At 49.4% G+C, this 25,771-nt stretch overlaps 1 protein-coding gene across 1 annotated transcript in view; it reads right to left on the bottom strand.

Annotated features, from left to right (window-relative positions):
- Positions 1-25,771, bottom strand: part of EYA2 (EYA transcriptional coactivator and phosphatase 2) — a 124,648-nt gene that overhangs the window by 81,367 nt on the left and 17,510 nt on the right. Inside the window, exon 4 of the mRNA XM_004687449.2 lies at positions 21,898-22,014. Coding sequence (XP_004687506.1) covers positions 21,898-22,014 — 117 coding nt within the window. The remainder of the gene's footprint in view (positions 1-21,897; positions 22,015-25,771) is intronic.

The raw sequence follows: 25,771 nt of genomic DNA, 5'->3' as shown, positions 1-25,771 counted from the left end.
TGACTGTGTTCCTTTAAAGGGTAAAAGGGGCTTTTCAGATGTGACTAAATTAAGGAGCTTGTGATGCGGAGATATTTTAGATAGTTCAAGTGAGCTTGGTAGGTAGAGTCAGGGTCATCAGAGAGAGGCAGAGGTCAGTGTGACAGGGGAGCAGCAGTAGAAGTTGGAAGGGAGCGTTCTGAAGATGGAGAAGGGGCGACAAGCCAAGTAAGGTGTCTAGAAACTGGAAGCTTCTAGAATCTGGAAGGCAGCAAATAGATTCTCCCTGAGAGTCTGCGGAAGGAATCCAGCACTGCCAATACGCTGACTTTGGAATTCTGACCTACAGAACTATCAAATAACCAACTTGTCTTGCTTGAAGTCACTAAGCGTGAGGTAATTTGCTGCAGCAACACAGGACACTAACCCAGGAGTCGTGTCTCTTACAAGAACAAGAGCGAGAAATTCCAGCCAGGGCCCCCAATTTTTCTCAGACTCAGCCCCCTTTATTCACTTGTCTGAACTGTCCTGCTCCCCTGGGCATCTGGGTTGCTGCCCCTTGACCAAGGGGGTCTCGGCTCATCCATCTGCCTACTCATTCACGCGTGCGCACTCACCGGGGCAGTGGGGATGGAGACACAGTTCCCACCCTTCCAGATCTCTTAGAGACAGGCAACCTTTAAGCCTCCAAGAGAGAAAAATCCTATTTGAGAAGTACAGACATTCATTTCAGAAAACAGAGAAGCTGCCCCGTGTTGTGTTGTGTCTTCGTCATGATCCGGGGGGGATGCCCTACTGGCATAAAAAGAAGGAAACAGTGGTTCAGAGAAGCTCAGTGACCCGCTGAGGGCTGCACAGCAGGAAGTGGTGTGTTGGCTCCAGCAGGGGCCATTTCTCCACGAGGCAGCTCAACTCTCTCGACACCTCTCGGAACACACACACCAAGGTGCCCAACGCTGGAGCTCAACTCTGTGGTGCGCACTTCAGCAGTGGCACGTCCTGTAGGAACAACCTGGCCCAGAGCTGGCCTGGGTGGTGCTGTTTGTGGTGGCAGATGTCTGGTCACGTGTTCTGAGCAGACGAAAGGCCGGCCAAGGAAAGACAGCACTAAATCCACGCTTGGTGAGAGGACCTGGGCCCTGTTCACCTCACATCCAAGCTCACACTGGAGTTTATACCGGAGAGGGCTGGGGATTCAGGGGCGGCCCACAGCCAGCTGGTCCGTGCACAGGTGACGGGAGAGCCGGCCGTCATCCTTGGCCATTTCCTCATGCTGTTTCCCCTCAGTGGCTGTGGGTGCAGAGCTTGACAGCTGTTCTCAACGTCTGCTCTTTCCTTCCCTCTCATAGCAGCCAAACTCCTGAGTTTGAGCTGGGTCCATGAACATAAATCCAACAGCTCCTAACTTCTCCTGCCCAGGTGTGATGGAAGGTCCAGGATCTGGCCGATGTCACTGGGGTAGGTGCGTCATGTGCGACAACAAGGTCGTGTCCTTTAAAGGAAGGTGCGGCCCCTTCCTTCCCGCTCTCCCTGGTGGAGAAGGCCAGTAGGAACCACGCTGGGCCACATGGAAGAGGGTGGCAAGTAGGGATCATGAAACAACAAAGTGGTTTAGCCCCGGCTGTGACCTACGAGAAACAACCTGTCTCCCCTTGTGTCGGGTCTTTGCTACAGCGGCTGAACACACAACGTGACACTGTCTGCACACCCCACACACAACTGATGCCAGTCAAGGGTCTCAAAGACAGGGCCTGGCACCCCTGAGCAGTTCTCTTGGCTTGACAACAACCCCATCGCTCAGGTGGGAGCCTGGCACACAGCGACTATGCATTCAGTGAAGGGATGAAAGAATAGACGTGACAGTTGTGCAAATACCCAGTGACTGAATGAGTCAACTGCTCATGTCACCTTCTCAGCAAGACCTGCCCTAGCCACCCAAGGGAGGGGGCAAGCTGTTCCCACACCACTCCTCACCCCAAAGCCCCCTCCCTAGCACTTACAGCCCATGAGCTAATGTCCTCATCCTGCCCACATTGCCTTTTGCCTGTCTTCCCGCCACAAAAATAGACCTTTGTATACTTTGTTCTCTGAACCATGCCCAGCACACAGTAGGTATCAAAAAACGTTTGTTGAACGAACAGGGAAACTGTCAGGAGCTCTCGTGGGCATGCATGACTCCTGGAAGTGCAGACATGGGCCCAAAGGAGGCAAGGCTCTCTGCTTTCTCAAGACACTTTAACTCTCTCATAGAACATGGTCCTGCTGATTAGCAAGTCGACACCAACACAGCTATGAAGGTGACCGGGGCCGCGTGTAGAATCACAGCAGAGCCCAGGGAGAAGCTGCATACACAGTGCCCAGCTCTGCTTCCCAACAGCCTCTTCTGGGCGACTTCCTTGGGACCTGAAAACCTCACCCTCTGAAGCAGTCCTCCTGATGGCAAGAGGATCGTCACTCAAAAACTGCCCTGGAAGTGCAAGGAAGAAGACGCAATAACCTCAACTGAGAACATCTGTGAAGGTCCCTGTGAGCTAGGGAGCTATGGACTCAACTAACCCTCATAAGAATCTCAGGAAGTGGGTATTCTCTTCGGCCCATCGTGCAGTTGAAATATAGTAGGTCCATATATAACCCTTAGTTCAGCGCCATTGGGCTGTAATTTCACAGAGCTGATGTCTAACAAAGTAACATCATCAGAGAAACGTTGCTTGTTTGAGGTTCCGTTTGCCTTATCTGACTTTTCCCTTACACAGGAAGCTTCCAAGTGCCTAGTATGGCTGCCAGGTGAGGACTTACTGTATGAGGAACAGAGAGGTTAAGAAACTTGCTGGATGCCACCCCGCTAGAAAGTGACAGGAAAAATGCTTTTAGCTTGGACCATAAATGAAAGAGAAACAACCCCTTATGAGTGCAGCATTCCAGGCGCCCAGCAGGCCATGTGAAAAAAGCGTGAGTCCCACTCAGGACATGAGCAGCAGGGAACAAGTCAGGCTGGCTTCAGGGCCACTTCCTGCCCTTGGCTGTAGCTGGAAGCCACCTGACATGCTCTTCCTGAGACCTCGGCATGACCTTCCCGAGCCGAACATTTGCATCCCCTTTAAAACAGCCCCCCTTCCAGGGGTCCCCTGCCCATGCCTCCTGTCGTACTTGAATATACATCTGCACCGTGGTGAACTTTCGTTCCCCTGGAATACGTTTGCCAGTACAAACAAAAGTGGCCCCAATGTGCAGAAGTTCACAGAAAAGCCCTTTTACGGAAAAATGTAACATTCACGCTCTTGGTGCGGAGCTCAGGAAGAGAGAGGAGGTCATTCTTTCATCACAGCTCCCGGAGCTGGAAGGGGCAGGAGGGATGAGCCCTCCCCACCTTCCCTTCTTTAAGCCTTTATAGCTGTCTGATGGTTGCCTACCCAACACCCACTTCCTCTCCACGCTTGTTAAGAGACGATCTGGCATATCCATGCACCCAGGTAAAAATGATCACTTCTCTCTTCCCCAGGGGCCAATGATCGCCACGGGACAAACCCAGCCAAAAAGCAAAACCTGAAAATTTTAGCTTTCCCAGTCATGATTCTCCTTGATTCTCTCTTCTTCTGCCTGGCTGGGATGTGGAAGTAAGGGATGGAGCTAAAGCAGCCATTCTGTGACTAGCGGGAGGCAAGAATTAGGATGAAAACTAGAGGGAAGTTAGGGCACTGGGCTTCTGTCTGTTGAATGAACTCTAGCTGGTATTATGTGCCAGACGTTGTGGGTCCTGTGAGGTAAGGGGGTTCCTACCGTCTAGAATCTCAGCTGTACCTCCTGTACGTTACAGACGGGAAAACGGAGATCAGAGACCAAATTGCCAGAGTCATGGAAATTTGTAACCAAACAGGTTAGAATCCAAACTTCCCGGGTTTTGCTCTTTTGACCTGTCTAGGGGTGTCAAAGTATGACAGAAATCTCCAGTGGTGATGCAGAAGAAATTTTCAGACACTCCCTTGTGAAATTTTGTTTCAAGCTAGTGGGCAGCCTGGCTATCGGCCACACCCCGTTCTCATGGCTTGTTTGCTGAGAGAGCTTCAACAGGTACAGGCTCTCTGAGGCTTGTGCTGCCTCCTCTGTGAAATGGATTTGATGACAATTTCTATATTATACAGTAGCTGTAAGCAGTGGATGAGGTAGCACGTGACACCCAGGAAACATTAAATAAATATTAATTACGACTGGGTCAAGGAGAAAATCTCTGCTATTTACTAGTTTTTCTTTTTTATATATTTTAAAGATTTATTTATGTGTACAAGAGCTGGAGTGTAGGCCAGCGGTGAGTGTATGTGTGTGGGGGGTGAGGGGGTGGTGGCGAGAGGAGTCACCAGGGACAGAATGGGGAGCAGAACAGGCAGATTGACTGAAATATACTGCTGAGGGGAGCAGGGTTGAGACAGGCGAGGTTTGCTGTGCTATATGGGTCAGCTCTCTGGCCAGGGATCAGGGATCGAACTCGTGCTGCAGTGGCTGTGGACAGCTTAATAGTGCTGAAACTTAACCCCCTGTACCACCAGGGAGGCCCTACAGGTCTTTGTTTTTAGCTAACAGAGCATAGGCTTCAGGTTTGGAGTCTTGCCTGAATTTAATAATGCTGTTTTTTTTTTTTCAGGGAATTAATTTTTACCAGTTCCTTCTGTTTATGGAAAACAAAGCTGCCTTTCCACTTGAGCAAATGCCATAAGTTTGCCTTTTACAGTGAACAATAATTTAGTCAAAATGAACTTATTTTATGCCAAAAGAAGTCTATAAGTTCAAAAACTCAAATAACAGTACAGGTGGTTCTTATATGTGAGAAAGATATTGAGTGCCTGAAAGTTGGGAAATACTTTCTGGACAAGGGAGAAAAATTTGTAACACACGCCATAGCTTCCCTCCTGCAGTCAGGGCAGGCATCACTAATCGATTCCTGCATGCCTCTCCACAGAGGCCAATGAAGATTGCCTTTAACCTTTACCTTCCAGGGCCTGACCTTGCAACCTGGGGTAGCAAGAGCACACCAGAGACAGACCTTGGTAGCACTGAGAGGTTGCTGTCTTGGTAAAACTGAGGCTCAGACTGTGAAGAACTTCCCTGTGTTCACCTTCCAGCAGGACCAGACACGGGTTCTAGCCCAGCACATTGCTCCTCAAAGAACATACCGCATTCCTCAAAGAACAACACTGTGAAGCTGTGTTTACAAATTGGGGAGAGGCACGAGTGGGCCATGAAATGAATCTAGCAGATGGAGCAGAAAAGATGAAGGCTAAGACTAAAACTATTTATACTTATCTGGAGCAGAGCACACCAAGCACAGCCTCTTGACATATCCCCACCTCAGAGAAGAGGAAGTGGATGCCGAGACGTTAGCCAACCTCCCAGGTAACGGCAAAGCCAGGCTCACCCCAAGGGGGCTGGCACCATCATCGGTGTCCTGTGTCAGCTCAAGGCAGCCTTCACCGAAGAGGGGAGCACTGTAAACCTTTGCTTACTGAGGGGAGAGGGGTAACGTGGTTGATTCTTTCAGTTGTGTGTCTGCCCAAGTCTACAGCATGATTGTGTTAAAGCACAAACGGTGCTTCTTTCTGAGGGTTTAGAGCAGGGCACAGCCGCACCTTTCTGCAAAGGGCCAGACGGGAAATAATCTCGGCTTTGACCTTGTGGTCTCACGGCAGCCGCTGGGCTCAGCCCCGTCATGCAGAAATAGCCTCAGGTCCCGTGCAAGTGGCACGGGCCAATAAAACTTTGTGGACAATTTCATATTATTTTGATGTGGCATGAAACATTGTTCTTTATTTGATCCCTTACCCATCCCAACCTCTCCCCCCCTCTTGTCTGAAAGTATGGAAACCACCTTAACTCCGAAACAGGTGGCAGGCAGGTGAGGCTGTGAGCTCCACCCCCACCCGGTCAAGGTCAAAACTGTTTGAAACTCACTGCTCCACAGCACATCTTTGTCCACCTCTGCCCTCCTGTTTCTAGAAGCCTCTATACTCCTTTGTTAAAGAGGCCCCTAGGGAGACCAATTCTGCAGGAGCTAGAAAGTAGTCGCTCTTAGACACAGAAGCGTGGCGCTTGCTAGGAGCTGGGGGTGGGGAGGATTTGGGTAGTGGATAGAGTTTCAGTTTTGCAAGATGAAAAAGTTCTGGAGATCGGTCGCACCAAAATGTGCACACAGCATACACTACTATGCTGGGAAATTTTATGTTATGTCTCTTGCCACTCCATATGCGTGTGCAACACACACACACACACACACACCCCAGTCTGGGGGTTCCTGAAGAATCTGTGTGGGCAGAAGCCATGGTGAATCTGTCCCTCAGTAGGTGTGGGTTCCCTGCATGGCTGTGGATAGAGGAGGTCGTCCCCAACTGCTGACCCTCCCATCTTGGCTCACGGGGACCCCAAGACTCCCAGCCCGAGTCAGGACAGGGTCACTTGCTGGCTGTCCTCTCACTGGTCCCGGGCTGGCAGGACCCTCCTCTCACCTGGACCAGTGGCGCCTTCCTCACTGGACCCCTGCCCTGCCCTCCTCTGCCTATAAGCTCTCTCCCCCATGGCAGACTCTGCTAGACCCTCTAGGGGGGTGAGCTGTGCCCCTCTAAATTCATGTCCACTGGGAACCTCATGTGACCTTATTTAGGAGGGAGGTTGCCGAGGGCGAGCCCTCAACTTTGCTGACAGTGTCCTTAGGAGACACAGACACCCGCAGAGCACAGGGGAGGGGTGCCTGGGGCCTGCAGAAGCTGGAGGAGGAAGGAAGGGGTCTTGTCTGAGCCTCCAGAGTGGGTACACACATACCCCCAGGTTCCAGGCTTGGCGTCTCCTGACCATTGAGGGAAGAAAATTTGGTTGTTGTATGGTCACTGAAACCATGGAGACTGACACAGGCCCCAGTTTCACTCTTGAGGGAGCCCCCAGCCTGAAGGGGTCTCCCACCTGCCCCACTGCCAGCTCCTGGCCTTACGCTTCCTTCCTCCACACAGCTGGCCGGGGCCTCCCGTTCCCACCCTCCGTGCACTGCTGCCTTGGCCAGCGCTGTGCCCTCTGCCTGGGATGTCCTTCCCCAGACCTCCCTTCCTCTCCTTGGTCTCTGCTCACATCAGCCCACTGGGGGGAGGGGGGCTTTCTGAGATCCCCCACTTCTACCTCAATCACACCTCTTCCCCACCCCATGCCCCCATGTCCAGCTGTGTTCTGTTTTTCTGAACAAATTCATCAATGTGTGAAAAACTGAATTTACTTAAAAAAGTTTTATTCATTGTCTCCCTGCTGGAGTGGGAGTTCTGCAAGGGCAGCGTCTTTACAGAGTGGAGGCTGCACGTAGACAAGGGCTGACTGCTGAGTGAGGGAGTGTGGCAGGCAGAACACTGGGCTCCCTGGAGACACCCAGCCTTCGTCCTGGGCTGGGAGTCACGAGGCTGCACTGCAAGAGGCATGGCGGCTGCTAACCAGCTGACCTCCACACAGGGAGAGGTCCTGGGTCACCCAGGTGGGCAGTGGGATCACAGGGCCCTTCAGCGTGGGGGTGGGGGGGAGGACAGCAGCATTAGAGGACACCAGACCACTGCAGGTCTGGGTGACGTGACGTCATTCAGTACTTAACCTGCGTGACGTGACGTCATTCAGCGCTTGACCTGCTCTCACTGGCCCTGAGACGGAGGAAGGGGCCAGGAGCCAAGGAGCGTGGGCAGCCTCTGGGACCTGGGAGAGGCCACCCAGAGCTTCCAGGAGGACCACTGCCCACAGACACGTGGATTTTAGGCCCCCTGAGACCCACCTCTGGCTTTCAACCTCCAGAATTGTGAGATGACAAGTGCGTGCTCAGTTAAGCAGTAAACTCTGGGCTCATTTTGTGACAGCAGCCACGGAAAATGGAGACACTAATCGTCACGGATAATGATACCCCATACTTAGGGGCATGAGGAGCTTCTGTGACACCTCGATTCTGTCTGGCCTATACTCCTTCCCTTCGTCCTCACAACATCTCACGACCCGCTGTCTTCCGCCATCTGCACCATACAAATGTGGAAACTGAGGCCCAAGCTTGTCTGTCACATGTGGGGGGACTGGAGCTGGCCCCCACTTCTGAACCCCCATTCTGTGAGGATACATGTGGTGGTACATGCCAAGCTGTAGAACCTCCCAGAAGGGAACCATCAAAGGCAGGGACAGCGAGGCAGGTCAGTGTCTGGCCTGAAGCAGGAGGCAAAATGCACTTCCCTGCATGATTTACCATAGCACCTTCCATATTTTGAACCAAGTGGGTAAGGTACTAGCCACGCGACAGTCTAGTGTGACCATCTAGTAAACCCCAACTGCCCAACCTGCCCATGTGCACCAACCCACCTTGCAGGATGCCTCAACCGTGTGCACTCCAATTGGGGTGGGGACCTGGAAATGAACGCACCCCGATGACCCAGGAACAGACAGCAACGAAGTCAGATCCTGACTTTGCTCATCAGGAGTTCAGTGCATTGACTTTGACCATTTCAAATATTGTATTAAAATGTTTATCTCGAAGACTGAATTTTCAGCTCCCCCCCACCCCCTTCCCCTCCCCGATTTGGCACCGGGGGAGGCCTTGCCTGCTTCAACCTAGACAAGCTGGATCCTGGGGTCCCTGTGAGGTGACTTCCCTGAGCCTCAGTTTCCTTATCTGTCCAGTGGAAACCACCTGCCATAAGCACCGAGGACCCAAGGAGCAGTGGGCGCCGAGGGGGGTCCGCCCGGCCTGTGCCCCGCCAGTCCCCTCCCGCGTGGCCGTCCTGACGACTTCGGCACCTGTCTCCAGAGCGGCCACGTGTGTGCAGCGGCCTCAGGAAGCCGGAGTCACTCTGCACCCACCAGATGCTGATCCACGACTCACTATTAGCGCCAGTGCCCCCAGGGCTTGAGCGGCCATTAGAGCGGACAGCAGAGGACTCCAGGAGACCTCTATTACGAATTCTTTTCCCCTTGGGGAGGGGGTGGCGGGTGGTGGTCAACAGAAGGGGCCCGCTTTAAAGCAATAAAGTCAATTTGGTACGGTCTGCTTCGGTGTTTTGAGATCTTTGAGCGAGATACTGTGTGGCCCTGGGAGGGGTGGCCGGGGAGGGGGTGATATTTATACTGTGAAGACGGAGCCCCGACCTTTGCTGGCGCCGTCTCCCCCACGTCCAGCTCGCCGGGGTCTGAGCGGCCGCTGCCGCCACAGTCTTAGACTGAGACTAATGCGAGCCAGCTGAGCGGCCGGGCCTTGACCGACCTCTCTCGCTTGGGTGGTTTCAATTTTGCAAAGCCCAGTCATCCGGGGGACAGAACACGGCTCTCTGCCCTGACTCGTGCTGCTCAGACAGGAGGCCGGGGCCTGGAAACGCATCCCCTGAGAAGAAGTTTCAGCTCTAGTCTCTGATACCTGCGAATTGCCCTTGTGTAGAAACAGGGTCGCTGGGGACGCAGTCCAGTGAAGGCCAGGTCCCGCCGCATCAGCATCCTCCTGAGAAGGGCCCAGACACACGGGGCGAGAGGCAGGGGCCAGGCGAGGCTGGGAACGCTCTCCCCAGGGCCTCCAAAAGGATCCACCTGCCGATTTCGGGTTCCAGCCTCTAGTGGCGTGAGAGGACACTGTTCTGCTCTTTAGTCCCGTTACTGGGGCCATCCCAGGCTGGCTGGCAGGGCCGAGGGCACAAGCTTACCTTCCAAATGGCAGACCTCGGGGACAGCCCCAGGCCCTGCCCTGGGGAGCTGGGTCACCCCGACAGCAGGTCCGGCCCCTGAGCCTCCACACCCACTGAGCCAGGAGGAGGTCCAGCCAGACCTGCACTGCCCCTCCCGGCTCCTGCTCTGTCCCAGCGTCAGTAATTTTCACTTCATGTTCTTCTTAAATCGACTCTAGGTTGACTGATGTTTTTGTAAACTTAGCTTCGTCCTGACTCATGATGTCGATAAAAGCAGTCGCTGTTTTTTACTTAAATATAGCTGTCGGAGAAGCATTTCTACCACTACGTAAAGAGAAAACCAGCATCACGATCAACAATACAACCAAAAAATTAAACACAGGTGGAAAACAAATGCTTTTGTGTGAACTAAACACTATTGCCGGCCCAAGGCCCGAACTGGGTCATGGCGAAAAAAATACCATTTTGTAGAAGAACGACATGCACCGGATCAGGATGTACACACCGAGGGGCGATTTCCTCACTTGCTTTATCACGGAGTCAAAGAGAAAACAGCAGGGGACGGATCCCTGACCCCTCTCACCCACGCAAGTAAGCTCTGTGCCAATAGTCTGCCAGGAGAGGTTGCAGCATGCTGGGGTGACCCCTCCCCCTTACGTAAATACAAACTTGTTTCCTCATTCATGCTCTCTGTCCACTGAGGGTCAGCAGGGACTGGACTGTGCTTACTGGGGCCGCTCAGGGGCACCCGCTAAAGCAGCACCCCCAATCTGAACACCATCAGAGGAAAGGTGCTCCTGCAGGGGCTCATGTCGGCGGCTGAATGTCCTGGGCTCGGAGGGAGGGACGTGGCCATTCCCATTCTCAGCGAGTGGGTAGAAACGTCAGTTGCCTCTACCCCTCCCTGCCTGGGCATGAGGAGGGCGAGCCATGCCATCCTGGCATTCTGGGTCACTGCCGGGCACTCAGAGCCAGGAGCGCACCCTGGCAGCCGCCATGACGCACCCAGAAGCGGCAATGGGTCACCCAGACCAACTCGTATCTGTCGCAGCCTGGTGCTGGGCCCTGGGCTGTGACCTAGGCTCTTTGTTCATGCGTCTGTGACCGAAGAGGCTACAGGCACTGGCGGTGAGCCCGGCCCTCCTGCTGCACAGAGAGGAAAGCTGAGTCCCAGGGAGAGGAGTGTTGTCTCTGCTCTCATTCCTTTGCTACTCCCTAGTCCCCACTCCCATATGACGGATTTAGTTGGCCACACTCGCCGCAAACGCAGATACAGAGCTCTGCTCTTATTGCATGGAAATGTCAGGAAATATGAATGAGAACAGTGACGCCGGAGGCACTGATTCAAAGGGCTTCTGGGGTCTTGTTCCTTGGGGAGTGAAAGGGTAACCTGGGCAAGACTGGAACTTTCTGAACTGTGTGGCAGAGTCCTGGGGGGTGAGTATTGGCTCCATTCCCTGAAGGACTGGAGGGACAGGAGAGGGACTAGGAGTCATCAAGGGTCTTCCGGCCCCTCACCCTGTAGAGCAAGCAGACTTTCTACAAGGCAAATGCATTATTCTCCCTGTTTTAAAGGTGACATATAGCTAAAGCACGTGTCATCCACACCCTCAAAGCACATGTATGTTGTGACCCATTGTTACCACAATAAAAATAAGGCAAAACTCCATCATTCCCCTGCGCTCGTAAGACAAAATCCAAACGCCTCCACACCTCACACTTCTGGCTGCTCTCTTCATCCTGCTCCCTGCCCCCCACAGCCACCAGCCTCTGGTCGCGGGCGCCTAGATGGCATGTCCCAACTCTACTGGCACCTCCTCAGAGACCCTGCTCCCCCACCCCAAATTTAGAATTTCCTCTCCCGCTTGTCCACCACATGTCTCTTTTCCTCCAAGCACTCATCACGAGCGTCAGCCTGTCACCTGCTCCCTGTCTGCTAAGGCCTGAGTTGTGGTCTAACACCCCACGTGACTGTATTTGAGCTGACCCTCCGGAAGGTAATTAAGGTTCAGTGAGCTCATAAAGGTGTGGCCCTGTGTGTGCACACACACACACACACACACACACACACGAGGGGTCACGTGAGGACACATAGCAGGTGACAGTCTCCAGGCCAGGAGGAACACTCTCACCAGAAACTGAATCTGCTGGCACCTCATCTGAGGCTGCCAACCTCCGGCACTGTGAAAAAACAAATTTCTGTTGTTTAGGCCCCCAGCCTACGGAATTTTATTATGGCAGCTCAAGCAGTCACTGTTTGTATCCTCTGCTGGACAGAAATTCCAGCAAGGCAGGGCTCGCCTGTCCCTTTGGGCTGTGGGGCTCACACGTGGCAGGCTGCCTGGAACAGAGTGGCGCTCGTGAGTGTTTGCTGAGTGAATGATGGATGGTCTCGGTAGCACACAGCCGTCTCTCCCTGAACCTACCCTGGGCATATCAGTGCTTCTCACGGGAATATGGTACAACCTGGGGACTTGGGAAATTTATGGGGGCTTTTTTACTGGGGATATTTAATAGCACTGAGTGGGCAGGTAATGGGAGTGCTAGACATTTTGCAATTCATGGCAGAGTCCAGCAAAATGAAGACTTTTCCGAGGTCTCACCTGACTTTCAAAATATCAGACCGGACATTCATGCAAGCGAAGACCTTGCTGTATGAGCTGATTGTGCAGCCCACAGGCCAGAGCCAGTCTGGGGGTCAAACCCAACCTGTTTCTGAAGCTAGTAACGTCTCAGTGGAAAGCAGTCTGGCTGTACATCCTCACTCTGTGGCTTCTCAAGCTGCCACGGCAGAGCTCTGAGTAGCTGGAACAAGGACGCACGGCCCCAGAGCCTAAAACATTTACCATTTGGTCTTTCACAGAAAAAAATTTGCCTGCTCTGTCCATCAGTCTGTTTCTATAAGCACACAAAGGGTTTTCGCCCAGGACTTTAGCAAATGTTCAGCTTAGCAGGATTACTAGCACAACAGTATTTTTTACTTATTATGTATTATGTATTATACTATTCATTCTTCTTAGTGGAATAGAGTGAATTTAGCAGTTCTGTGTTGAAAGAGGAGAAAGAAGAGGTGGGTGAAACGCATCAGAAGTGTTCCTGAAACTTAGTGAGTAAGCAAGTGGCTTGTGAGATGTGGGCAAAACTCCGAGGACATGTTATGAACAGAGAGTAAGAGTCTGCAGCCAGGCACGATGCATTCGAGAGAAAATGAACGAAACTGTGCTCAGGGCCGGCACACTCGAGCGGTTCCCGTAGGGAGAAGGTCTGGAAGGAGGGGGTCAGCCTTCAGGAGTCACAGCACCCTGACACTGACATGTGCCTCCACACTGGCCACCATTAGGGCCCCACAGAAACAGGCCTTTGAGGCTAGAAATAAGTTTAAGAGTCACTGGGCCACCAGTGTCGCCTGCCAGCATCTCTCGTAACACAGACGGTGGACTCCAGGCCCTGCTTGCCAATTGAGCCCCTCCCCCAACTTCAGTCTCTACTCGGTGGCCACACACCTTCGTCTGGGGCTGAAAGACAGGTTGGGGTGCACACAGAGTGCAGGGGTGGGCAGAGAGGCCCTGCCACCCCGGTGCCCCATCTCCTAAATGTGTCACCCTGTCCTCATCACTTCCCCCTAGTATGTGGTTGAACTGTCCCCAGCAGACCTCACTGCTCAGTCCAGGAGTCTCACCCTGGGGGGATGACAGGTTGGGGGCCGGAGCTGTCTTCGCTGGGGTGATTTCCATGGAGAGGACAGCTGTCCTCTGTTTTGTCCAGCTCTCCCCAAAAGCTGTCTGCCACTATGCAGAATCACGTGACCGAGGCTGCATGGCAGGTGACATTTGCTGCCGGGACAGAGTTTGGACCTGGGTGTGTCTGTTTTACTATGCCAATTGGTGTGGACATGCCCAGGCTAGTCCATGTTCAAAAATAGAGTTTATAAGTGACCTGGCTTTACAGTAAGGACGTTCCGTTTGACTGAAAAAAAATGAGTTAAGTGAGATACCACTTACATTTCAAGGCAGAAAAGGAACTTCGCAGGGTACCTGCTATGGGAGGGGCGTCACGATGAGTGCGCAGTGTAAGGAGCCCTGGCTGCGGGCTGATCCCCACTCAGGGGCTCCACCCGCCTGCCGAGGACAATTTGGCTTGACGCGAAACCCCTTCCCGGGCCCGAGAGACCATGACGGGCTGGAGCTGGTCAGGAGCACGTCTGGGCCCATGGGGAGGCCTCACCAGCCCCCTCCACCTTTCCCACCCTCCCCCCTGTACCCCGACTCCAGCCCCTTGGCTATTGCTGTCAATTTCACATCAAAACCCGTCCAGTCCTCACTGTCCCCACCAGGAGCCGTGGTCTTTCCCGGAGCATGGAGGACGCCTGCACCCAGGCCTCCTGCTCCCACCCTGTCCAGTCTGCTCTCCCGGCGGCCAGAGGGAACCTGTTTTGCCTGGGATGGGGCATGTCAGTCCCTGCTCAGAGCTCTCCACTGCTCCTCCGCGAGTGATCAGGGCCAAAGCCGATGCTGTTTCAGCATCTGTGGGGCCGGCCGGAGAGGCCCCTGCGCCCCTCAGTCTCCCTCTGACCCAGCATCTCAGCCCTGCCTCCTAGCACTTTCTAGATGCAACTTCATGACTTGTGCCGTTGCTTGATCACTGTGTGTGTCCCTGCCCTGGACTGCAACTAGCGGGGGGCACCTGGTCTTGCTGGCCCCTGTTCTTAGTGCCCAGCACAGCACCTGGCAGGGGTGGGGGACTCCTTTAACTGGGCAGACCAGAGGCCCTAAGAAGGTGCCAGGCTCTGCCCTGTGAGTGGTCAATTCTGCACAGGTTTCTTCTGCCCTTGGTTTGGGGCTTTGCCTTGAAAATCCCTCTCCTGGTGGGCAGGAAAAGAATGTGGAGCAGCTTCAAAGAGAAACAAGACAAGTTCCCACTGCTCAGCTCTTCTACCGCTGCTGCTGAAAGCCTCAGAGAAATGACTGTCTTGGTCAGCTGGGTCTGTCTTAGCAACACACCGTCTGTCCTCATGCGGCCTTTACTCCTGTGTTCTCCGAGGAATCAGCTCTCCTTCTCGCTTGCTCTCTGTTTACTTCCAAAGACACCAATCTCATCACAGGGTTCTACCCTCATTAACTCATCTGACGTCACTTACCTCCCTAAGGCCCCGTCTTCAAATACCATCACTTTGGGGGGCTCGGGGTCATTTTTTAAAAAGATTTATTTATTTATGCATACGGAACTGGGGTATAGGCCAGAGGTGTGGAGGATGAGAGGCTTCAGCAGAGACAGATCGGGGAGCAGGACAGGCAGGCAGACCAAGTCTACTGCTGAGGGGAGCAGCGGGGAGACAAGAGAGGTCTGCTGCGCCATGTGGGTCAGCTCCGGGGCTGGGGATCGAACTGGTATTGAAGCGGCTGCTGCTGGCTTGCAGTGGCTGTGCCTTAACCCACTGCACCACCATGGAGGGCCTGGGTTGGGGTAATTTGTAGATGAGTAATTAGTAGATATTCTAGACTAAAAATTGCTTCCTCCCTAAATTTTTTTCCAGCACATGTGGTTCCATATTTTCTTACTAGAACCCCACAATTTTAGGGGGGACATACTTTTATCTATAACATGTACTAATCACTCTCGTATTGGAAACAGTGTTCCCACTGGTGTCATGAATCAAAATTTAAGAAAATTAAAAATTTAGTCATTCGGGGCACTCATTACATTTCAATGCTAAACAGCCACAGGTGACTGCTGGCCACCATTCTGGACAAACACAGAATATTTTTATCATCACAGAAAGGTCTCTAGGAAAGTACTGTCTGAACAAAACTTCACCTTCTCCCCAAACTCATTCTCAATCTCTTTGATGGTTTCGTCTGTCATCGCCAGTGGTTTCTGGACGTGGGGTGACAAATTAAACTGGTTACTCAGCCAGAGGAAAAGACCTTTCCCTTAAACTCTGTCCTTCCTAAACCCAGAAGTGTCAGTTCCAGTGGGAGGCAGCGAGCCAGCCAACACCCATGAAGGTGACCGCCAGGATGGGGGTGCTGCTTGGCGCAGAAGTGCTCACCCGCCTGGGAAAACCTCACCCACTTCTTTGTGAGCAGAACTGCTCTGACTCACACCAGGGACGCTGACTTCAGCCCAGCCACCCCAGGGATGCCAAGCCCGGCTCCTGTCTTGACTGAAACAGTCAGGCCAGGCAGATCGAGCCTGCTCGAAACGGGCTGGACCTGCACAGCCTGAAGGTGGCTGCGGCCAGCAAGAAACAGAGCACATGTCCCTGCACCCCGGCTCCAAGCACACGCAACACTCAGGGCTCAGCCTGCCTCACTGAGGAAATCAGCCCAGGTGCAGGGCCTGACGGTGATCTTCCCTGCTCCCCAAGCCACCACGTGGCTTGCAATCTTTCCCTTTTATACATGATCTTGGAACCTGGGGTTTAGTTAAGAAAATCAAGAACCACATGTGCTGGAAAAATTGCAAATGGGGGCCCTCCCTGGTGGCGCAGCGGGTTAAAGCACAGCACTGGAGAATCTAAAGCCGCTTCCGCATGAGTTCGATCCCTGCCTGCCCCGGAGGTGACCACATGGCGCAGCAGACCTCTCCTGACACGTCCGCTGCTCCCCTCAGCAGTGTACTTCGTCGACCTGCCTGTTCTGCTTCCCACTCTGTCTCTGGTGAAGCCTCTCACCATCCCTGAGCCTCTGGCCTGTACCCCAGTTCTGTATGCACAAATAAATAAATCTTAAAAAAAAAAAATTGCAAATGGACCCAGGCATTCGTACTTCCCCTTCTGGCTGAGACCGAGTAACAGCGGCTGAGTTTGCCCTCCCACATACGCTAGTATAAAAATAGATTCCTAAGATGGCAATCCTTGAGAGAAGGGAGCTGTATGATTTACATAGGTCTGGGAGAGACCACCTGAAAAGTTTAGACAGAACAATCCTTAGAGCTCGTGGCAGGGTCAGGAGTAGTTCCTGTTTCCACCAGTCAGAGTGGAACACCTCAACGTTCAAGGGACACTGGGCAGAAAGGTTTGCTTTGGTAGTGGGAGAACTCTGTTAGGTGAAGAGAGACGACCAAATACAGCTCTACTTACTCAAGTTGAAAGCAAGGCTTGAATGATGCTTAAACCAGGTAAAAGTATAACCAGCCTCATGTAACTTAAACACCCTGCAGAACAAAAGTAGTCCATAATATTTATAGGAATATAAAAATATGCAGCACCCAACAATGTCTGGAATCCAGCCCAAACATATCAGCGTGCAGGCAAAGTATGACATATAGTAAAGACAAAAATCAGTAACAACCTAGAAGAGACAGAAGACAGAATTAGTAGGCAGGGGCATTAAATAGTAGCTGTAATGGTATTCTGTCTGTTCAAGGGGCCAGAGGAAAGATTGTTAAGTAGAGACATGGAAGACATAAAAAAGTGACCAAAATAAAGCTTCTAGAGATGAAAGCTAGGTAAGAGATGAAAAACGCCTAGGGTGTAATCAATAGCCGATCAGATTAACACAAAAGATTATTTAACTTGAACACACAGGGGTAGAAGAAACAGCATAAGAGATATTTGGTGAAAGAAATGTTCAGACGTTTCCAAATTTGACCAAAATCATAAGCTCACATGTTTGAGGTGTTCAATGATCCCAAAACACCAGAATCATAAAGAAAACTAAAACGAGGCACCTAAAAATGACATTGTCTAAAGCCAGGAATAAGAAGAAAGTCTTAAAAGCAAAGAAATCAGTGCAACATCAGAGTTATGCTGACATCATTTCCTTATTTATGAATCATGTATGAGTGAAATATCGTTTAAAACATACACAATATAATAGGTTGTGCTCACGTTTGCCAGTATTTGCAAAAGAAATTATGGATGGGTTCAAAATCTAGCACAAGTGATTAATTGTGGAGGGCTTGGAAACTGAGTGGATGGTGGAACAAGAGTGGAAGAGAGATTTCTGTCCATGTTGAAACTAGTTAAATGCACAATATGCTTAAACAATTGATACTAGAATAACTTCACATGAATTTTTTTCTCTTATCACAAAAAAGAAATACATTGGTGAGAGGGGAAATAGAGAGTGATGGAGAATGGGCATGGGGTTTCATTTTGGGCTGGTGAAAATGTGAGATTGGATAGTGGTCGTGGCTCCATCACTTTATGACTACAGCAAAACCACTAAATCGCACACTTTAAAAGGATGAATTTAATGGTATGTGAGTCATAGCCCAGAAAAATTAAATTAACTAAAATACGGAACGAAAAGAAAGCACACAGGTTCTTCCTTAAAAATAAAGGAGAATCAAAGAACGTTAGCGCAGGAAGAGCATCACATCCAGAGTTTTGCAGTGAGCACCCACATTATGTGGGAACAATGGGGTCCTTGTTTTAGCCAACCTGGGAAAACTGACTTATTAAATTCCATCCCTGGAGAGTCACAAGGTGCATGAGACTGCAAAAGTTCTGGAATTACTGCAGGAAGATGCCCACTTAACTTTGTGCTTCACACTGTTTACCAAATATATCTGATGTATTTGTCACGAATTATCCTTTTTACTTTTTCAATGAGCATTTGTGAGCACACGAGCTATGAAACACAGACCATGCAAGTTTGGCAAACTGCTCAAAGTCACACGGCTCACTGGGGCCAGGGACAGTGGCACCAGAATGATTTAGAGCTCCTAAGTGGTTTATGATTTAGATTTCAGAAATCCCCCTGCCAACTTGTGTATTTATTTACTTACTTATCCACCGTCACCATCTTCAATGTCCCTTCCCCTCCCCCTCCCTCTTAACCTCAGAATCCTCATGGTGTTGTCAATGTCCACTACTTTTGATAAATACAGATACTTCACTCTATTGCACTGTCTGCTATGTAAATGTTCACTATCTATCTTTAATGTCATGACTTGTTTGACTGCACTTAATTCTCTCAAACGCCTTCCAGAATTATTGTTTTTCATTACCATGTCATAGAAGAGCTAATGAATAACAAAGAGGTTCCAGTCTTTATGGCCTATCTGAACCCTGCCCGATGTGCCATGAATTAGTATTCACAGTTGCCCCAAGCGTCCCATGGGGTCATCTCCCTATGACACCAATTTCACAGGTGAGGAAACTGAGGCATAGAGAAGTCAGGCGTCTCAACCACAGATATGAGGCATGGCCAGGAAGGAGCATGGCCTGGTCCAGAGTGCTGGGCCCTCTGCATGGCACCAGCAAATTCTTACAACCCACACTTTTTCCTCTTCTTTAAATCTTTTATGTGAATAGCAGTGTTTAAGCAGCAGATGCCAGAAGGAAGGAAACAACAAAAAATCAAATCTAAAAGAAATACATTTCAGCTATAAAAAAAAAAAAACCCTGTGTGAACTTTAAAAAAGATAATAAACAGCCATGCAAAGGCTGTGAACTTTCTCTTTTACGTTTGTTGTACATTTGGAGGGACAGTGTTATCAAAACAGATACAGATCTCAGACCGGGGCCTGGAGTGGGAATGGCTCTGCTAAAGTTTCTGTAGGTTTATGAGATTAACAGAAGACTTAGCTAGGCAACTCAGTTTACTGAATTCTTGCTTGCCCCGTGACCTTCTGCAAGCCACTCTACTGCCGTGCCTCAGTTTACACACCTTTAAAATGATAAGGTAGGCATCATTTCACAAGTGAATCTACTCAGATTCTCCTTGCTTCTTCAAAATTCTGTTTGGAATTCTTCAAAAAGCTAGAAATTCATCTCAGCTTCTCATTTTACTCCAAGAAGTCTTAGGCTTTCTGGCCTAAAACAGTCTCAATCTCCCTCTTCATTTCCTCATTCGTTTGTAAAACTAAGCTCAACCATGTCTTCTATTCTGAAATCCTACAGAGAGTTTATTTCTCCTCTGGAACAACTTGAAAAAAAAAAAAAAGTTAATAGGAAGCACATGGGCATGGTGTGTGAGCGTTCTAAGTGTTTGTGTTTGAAAAAAAATACTCAAGGAGGAATATGTCAGGCTTGCAAAATGCCTGGGCTGTCTCAAGAGCAGTTCATGGCCATTAGCATTAGGCTGAAGGCAGTTAATTAGGACAAAGTCCAGCTGTTGCTATGGCCCTTCTGGCATCTGGGCCAGGAGGACGATAAGAAAATAACCATGGTCGGGTGGGAAGAGAGCAGATGTTTTTCTATTTGTGAGGGACTGATGGGGATTCAGTGGGGGGATAGGGGCAGGATTGAGATCAGGGCTCACCCACACCTTCTAGGTGGATCTACCAGAGTGTGGAGAATAGGGTAGATGTGGGTAAGTGTGGGCTCTGTAGGGCAACTGCACCCTTCAAATCCAGGGCCACACATACATGACCTAGGGCAAAGCACTTCACCATTTTGTGCCTCAGTTTCTCCACTTGGAAGATGGAGGTGGTGGCAGAGCCTACCTCATGAGGTGGTTGGGAGGATTACACAGAGCTCAGGGAGTGCCTGGCCGCCTGAAGAAGCCTAGGAAACAGCACTGGATGGTCAGCATGAGCACTGGGGTTCTGGAAACCCAGCTCAGTATACTTATTGGTTCTGTGATCTTAAGCAAGTGATTTTCCCTCACTGAGCCTTGTTTTTTGTTAGCAGGTCAGATGGTGGCCATCTTAGGTGATTGCTATAAGGACCAGAGAGGAAATAACGCTATTTTACATGTCCTTCAGGCTCTTGCTTCCCTTTGATCTCAGCCCTGCTTACTCATGACACCCAGATGCCTGGGTCTCTGATGGACTCCGTCAACACTACAGGCTTCTCCTGCCTCCAGGCCTTTCCTCTGCTGGGGTTGCCCTTTCTCTAACTTTTCACATGGTTGGCTGCACCCCTCTGTTCCAGCCTCTCTGGGCTCTGTTCTGTACCTCAAACACATAAAGGCCTTCTCCTCCAGGCAATTAACAAAATGAAATGGCAGTCTACAGAATGGGAGGGAGCTTTGCAAATCATGTATTAGAAAAAGGATTAATATCTAAAATATACAAAGAAACAACACAAACAGTAAGCCCAAACAATCATCAAAAAAAATTTTTTTTTCAAAGGAGAACATCAAAACTGGCAAAAGGGACATGAAATGATGATCTGATCGTCAGGGAAGTGCCAATCAAAACCACAAGAGAGAGAACAGCTCACACCAGTTAGAAAGGCTGTCATCAGGAAGACAAGACAAAAAGGTTCTGGTGAAAGGGAGCCCTTAGACACTGCTGGACACTAAACACAAATTAGTCAACACTTGAGAGTAGATAATATGAAGGTTCCTCAAAACTATTAAAAATAGGCCATAAAATTCTGCAATTCTTTTTCTAGGAATATCTTCAAAAGGAATGAAAACAGGTTTCAATGAGATATATATGCTCTCATGTCTATTGCAACACTATTCCCAGTGGCCAAGATATGGCAGAAACCACATGTTCATCATCAGATGAATAGATGAAAAGAAGTGGTATAAATACACCGTGGAATATTATTCAGTCACAAAAAGGAGGATGTCCTGCCATTTATGACACCATGGATGGACCTTGACCATGTTATGATAAATGAGGCAAGCCAGTCAGAGAATGATGTCTCTATGTGATATCATTTTGATGTGGGGGGATATTGAAAAATAAAATGATGGGGATGGGCTGGAGTGATAGGCTTGCAGGTGTTTAAAGGTGCAAAATTGTAACCGATAATAAATGAGACAGATTTAATGTACAATAAACTGACAACAGACTAAATATTCTATAGCGATGTGAAAAATACTGCTTCAGTGATGATCACTTTGAAATACACCTTACATTTGTAAAATGCAACATGTTAAATTTATCAAAAAAAAAAAGATATTTCTCCCCATACAATTTTTGCACTGGCTAGTCCCTCTGCCTGGAATGCTCTTCCTCAGGCCTGCACATGCCTGGTTCTACCTCAAACACAATTTGGACCCTTCATCCAATGTTACCTCTTCAAAGGGTCTACCCTGATGATTCAATCTAGAGGTACGTAAGTCACCCTCTCTTGACCCTCCAACTACTCATCACTCTCTATTCAAATATCATGTTTATTGCTTCACTGTATTCAACCTCTTTCAAAATTGGCCTGTTTACTTGCTGCTTTATTGTCAATCTCCCTGTTGCTATACAGCTGTCACAAGAGCAGGCCTTGGTTACCTAGTCTGTCCACTACTGGCACATAGTAGGTGTTCAATAAGTCTGCTGAATCAAGAAACAATTGTACACCCTGCTCAGGCAGTGCCTTAGAGACACGCAGGGAAGGGCTGACGCATACACTGACCGTGCATCTGGTAGGTGTATGGGCTCTGTCCAGTGGGTGGGGTGCTGAAGCTGGAGCCATAGCTGAGGAATCCACTCTGGCCAGGGGAATGGTTCAAACTGTCTTCTGTCTTGATGCCTTGGGAGGAGGAAAAAGAAGCACCAGTGACACATGATTAGGATGCTTCCTTGTCATCTACAGAAGAGCGACTAAGTCAAGACTGCATGTAATTTTATCAGCTTTCCAACCTGGAGCTGTAAACTGGCTGGGAGCCAAAGTTAGCCTACAGATATATCTGTGAGAGCTGAATATTTTAAAGGAAAATCTGAATTTGTTGCTTTTGTTTAATAATCAGGAGATTTTACCAAAAATTCTGAGCAACAGGATGGTGCAGCAATGCCAGTCTGTGTTCCCATGTGACAACAGACAATCCCCTAAGGTCCTCAGTTTGTGTATTTCCCAGGTCACCACAGGTCCTATACTGTCCTGGTGACATTGAGGAGGCGAGTTTTAAGTCATTATTTTTTCATTGTAGCTTCTTCTTCTTCTTTTTTTTTTTTTACATCTTAGGACACCATCAGAGTGGATAAGGGAAAGGAAGGCCGCCAGATCCCACAGTCTGCACAAGTGGCCAGCTTCTTGCTTCCTGCCTGTGTGAAGGGGACTGGGCCTGCAGCCACCTGCACCACAGAGTAGCACCGTGCGTGCTTTAACTGTGCGTCAGGGTTTTGGCGGATGGTGTTTAGTGAACGATTCTTCCTCTGCAAGAGCTTCTGGAGCTAGCTTTGTGCCTGTTGCTTTCCTTGTTGCCCACCCGCTCCCACAAATGAAGAGAACACACAGTGGGATGAAAAGATGGACGAAAACCTCCGCAAGAGGCTCAGGAGCCACCCACACATTCCACACAGCCTTCAGCTAATATGGTGAAGCGGGAAGCGAGCACATGAACTGTAGAGGCGTCGCCAACAGGGACACACTAATTGTTCATTCCACGAGTGTTAACGTGGCACTACAGTGAGGTGGGAGTTACAGATTTTTGACACCGGAAACACAGCATGAACGAACAGTCAAGAGAGCTCTGCTTAAAGCTTACAATCTAGTGGGAGAAGACTGAGGGTAGAAAAATAAGCGAAACACATAGAGCAGCTGAACGACGTATGAAGCAATCCGGTAAAGTAAATTTGGATAGAATATGGTTGGCTCCCAGATCCTGGCACGCTCAGCTGGCCAGACACACTTACTGATCCCTGCCACCTCATTAACTGCACACTAACTCAACCTCCACATGTGACTGAATTTTTTGGACTTCACTTATATAAGTCTTAAGGCATTATGGGAAAGAACAAGGCAGAGCAAGGAAGGAGTATTGGCTAAAGGGGAAGAAAGACCTGGAATTTTAAGGAGATGATCTGGTAAGTCCTGTGAAAGGGTGACATCTGAACAAAGATCTAAAGGAGGTGTGGGAGCAAGATATTTGGATGGATATTTGGAGGGAGCAGAGAAGACAGAAGTGTGTGCAAAGGCAGGGTCATGCTTGCATGCTGGCAGAGAAGCAGCAGTATCCTGGCTAGAGTGGAGGCTTGGGCAGCGGAGTGGGCCTGGAGAGGCCATGGAGGCCAAGGCAAGATAGTCAGGACACACCAAGAAGGCTTTGACTTTGATCTCCCTTAGTGAGCAGAGCCCTGGAGTACTTAGAGCAGAGGACAGATGCATGCTGGTTTGTGTTTACAGCATCAACATTTGCTGATGCAAAGTCTATTAGCTCAGAGTTCTCAGTTCCTGGCACTGAGATATCACTTAAGCAATCCCCCTTCACTCTGAGACTCAATTTTCTCATTAAAAAAAAAAAAAAAAAAAAGAGGTTTGAATCAGGTCAGAGTTTTCCCAGCTCCAATCTCTTGTGTATACTTTTCTTGGTTTTTCCACCTCCCAGGACCATCAAAAAGGATTCATTTCATATTATTTTCAAAATCAACTCAATTAAAAACTCTGCTTGCTTTAAATAATAATAATAGCAACCAGAAAATACAGACTCAGTAGGTTACATTTATTCTTCATGATGTATATTAAAATAGATTAACTCTAAACTATTATATTATAAAAAATTTTTAAAAAAGAAAAAGAAAAAATAGATTAACGCTAATATTCTTTTAAAGTTCATTTGCACACCGTGTGTTCCCAGCAGCACCCAGATCACAGTGCAGAGGTACAACGGGCTTTTAAAATCCGCCTCCAGCTCTCTCACCACATAGTTCTGAATGAGCTGTTTGCTCTGACAATCTTACTGGTTTCAACTGAGGACTTGTATGTTCTGGTTTCTTAACAAATGAAATCCTGCACCAAGGAAGGTGAGTCCCTGCTCCCAATCTCCAGGACCTTATCCAGAGGAGAAATCCCAGCCTTGCATTTCAGGGGCAATGTGGAGGCCGCTCTACCCTTCTTTCTTGAGCAGTACAGGAAGACAGCAAGGATTGTCTACTCGATAGACATGGGAGGTCTACTACCTGCTTCCTATATTTCACATTTCCTAGATGCTAACAGCCTCATTATCTGTTTGGTCAGATTCCTGCTCCCTTGTAAGAAATTTAGGTCAACAGTAGGAGAGTGGAAAACGTGACAACACTATTTCACAGCTCTCTCAGCTGTCTGTTCCCACCCTGAGAATCTCAGCACCTTTGTGACTTGTAATGACCAATGGGAATGTCTGAGTGCCATGTGAGCTCTGAGGACTACCATCAAGAAGACTTTGTAGTTTCCAGAACTCTGAGACCTCATCCTTCTGTGAGGAAGTCTGGGAGTAAGGCCATGCTGAGAAAGAGGCCCAGCCATGCCAGCTGTGCCAGCTCTGAGCTGACCTGGCTGACAGTCCAGTTGAGACCAGCAGAAGGCTCTCCCAGTCATCCCACAGAACCGTGAGAAATGATTCGCCACTGCTGTTTTGGGTGTAACAAACACATGACTTGTCCTCCAGTCAAAGAATGGAATATTATATGGTGGTGAAAATGAATGATGGATAGCTACATGTGTGAAGAGGGGTAAATTTCACAGACATAATTTGGGGTGGATAAAGCAAGTGTCAAAAGAATGCACATGCCAAGATAATGTCTAAAAAGCTGAAAAACACTCAGCTAATACTCTATATCAAGAGTTGGCAAATTACAGCCCGTGGGTTGCCTGAAACCTGCTGCTTGTCTTCATACATAAAGTTTTACTGAAGTACAGACACATTTATGTATTGTCTATAGCTGGCTTTGCATGACAGTTGTGATGGATACTGTGTGGCCTGTAGAGCAGAAAACATTCACTAGCAAGTTCTTTATAGAACAGTTTTGCTGACCCTGATTCTACAAAATGAAATGCAGAGGAATGATAAACATCAAATTCAAGTCTGGGAAGTCTGAGAAGGAAAGTAGAATGCTTTTACCTATTTCTGAAATGTTGCAGAGTGAATTGAGAAAAAAATACTCAACACTCGTAACCTGCTTACCTCTAGTTTGTTCAATTTTTTGGTAGTTCCCTGCAGCTATTTAAACAAAGGTAATGCTCTCTGCCAAGAAGCAACGAAAAAAATTCCCTCACAAGACTCAACAAGGTTTGTTCAGACAATGAGCAAACACTGCTTGCTCGGGTCCAGGTATGTGTGAAAGGAACTGGCTCTTCATCTCACCTGTCATGATCCAGTGACATGGGCGCCCTCAGTGGGACAGACTTGCCCCCACTGCAGTGACAGGACATTGCCTTGGGCCAGCCCTGGGAGCGGATCCCTTCATTACATCAGGTCTGGCACATGACTCTCCCTGGGCCAAATCTGATTCGTGCAAATAAAGTTTTATCGGCACATAGACAATCCCATAGTTCACACACTGCCTGGTGCTTTCAGAACCCAGAGTCCAGC

This window comes from Condylura cristata, unplaced genomic scaffold, assembly GCF_000260355.1.
Source record: "Condylura cristata isolate star-nosed mole 26May11 unplaced genomic scaffold, ConCri1.0 scaffold00022, whole genome shotgun sequence".
Classification (NCBI taxonomy): Eukaryota; Metazoa; Chordata; class Mammalia; order Eulipotyphla; family Talpidae; genus Condylura; species Condylura cristata.
The sequence above is the reverse complement of the archived record's forward strand: the minus strand, read 5'-3'. Positions and strand labels throughout refer to the sequence as shown.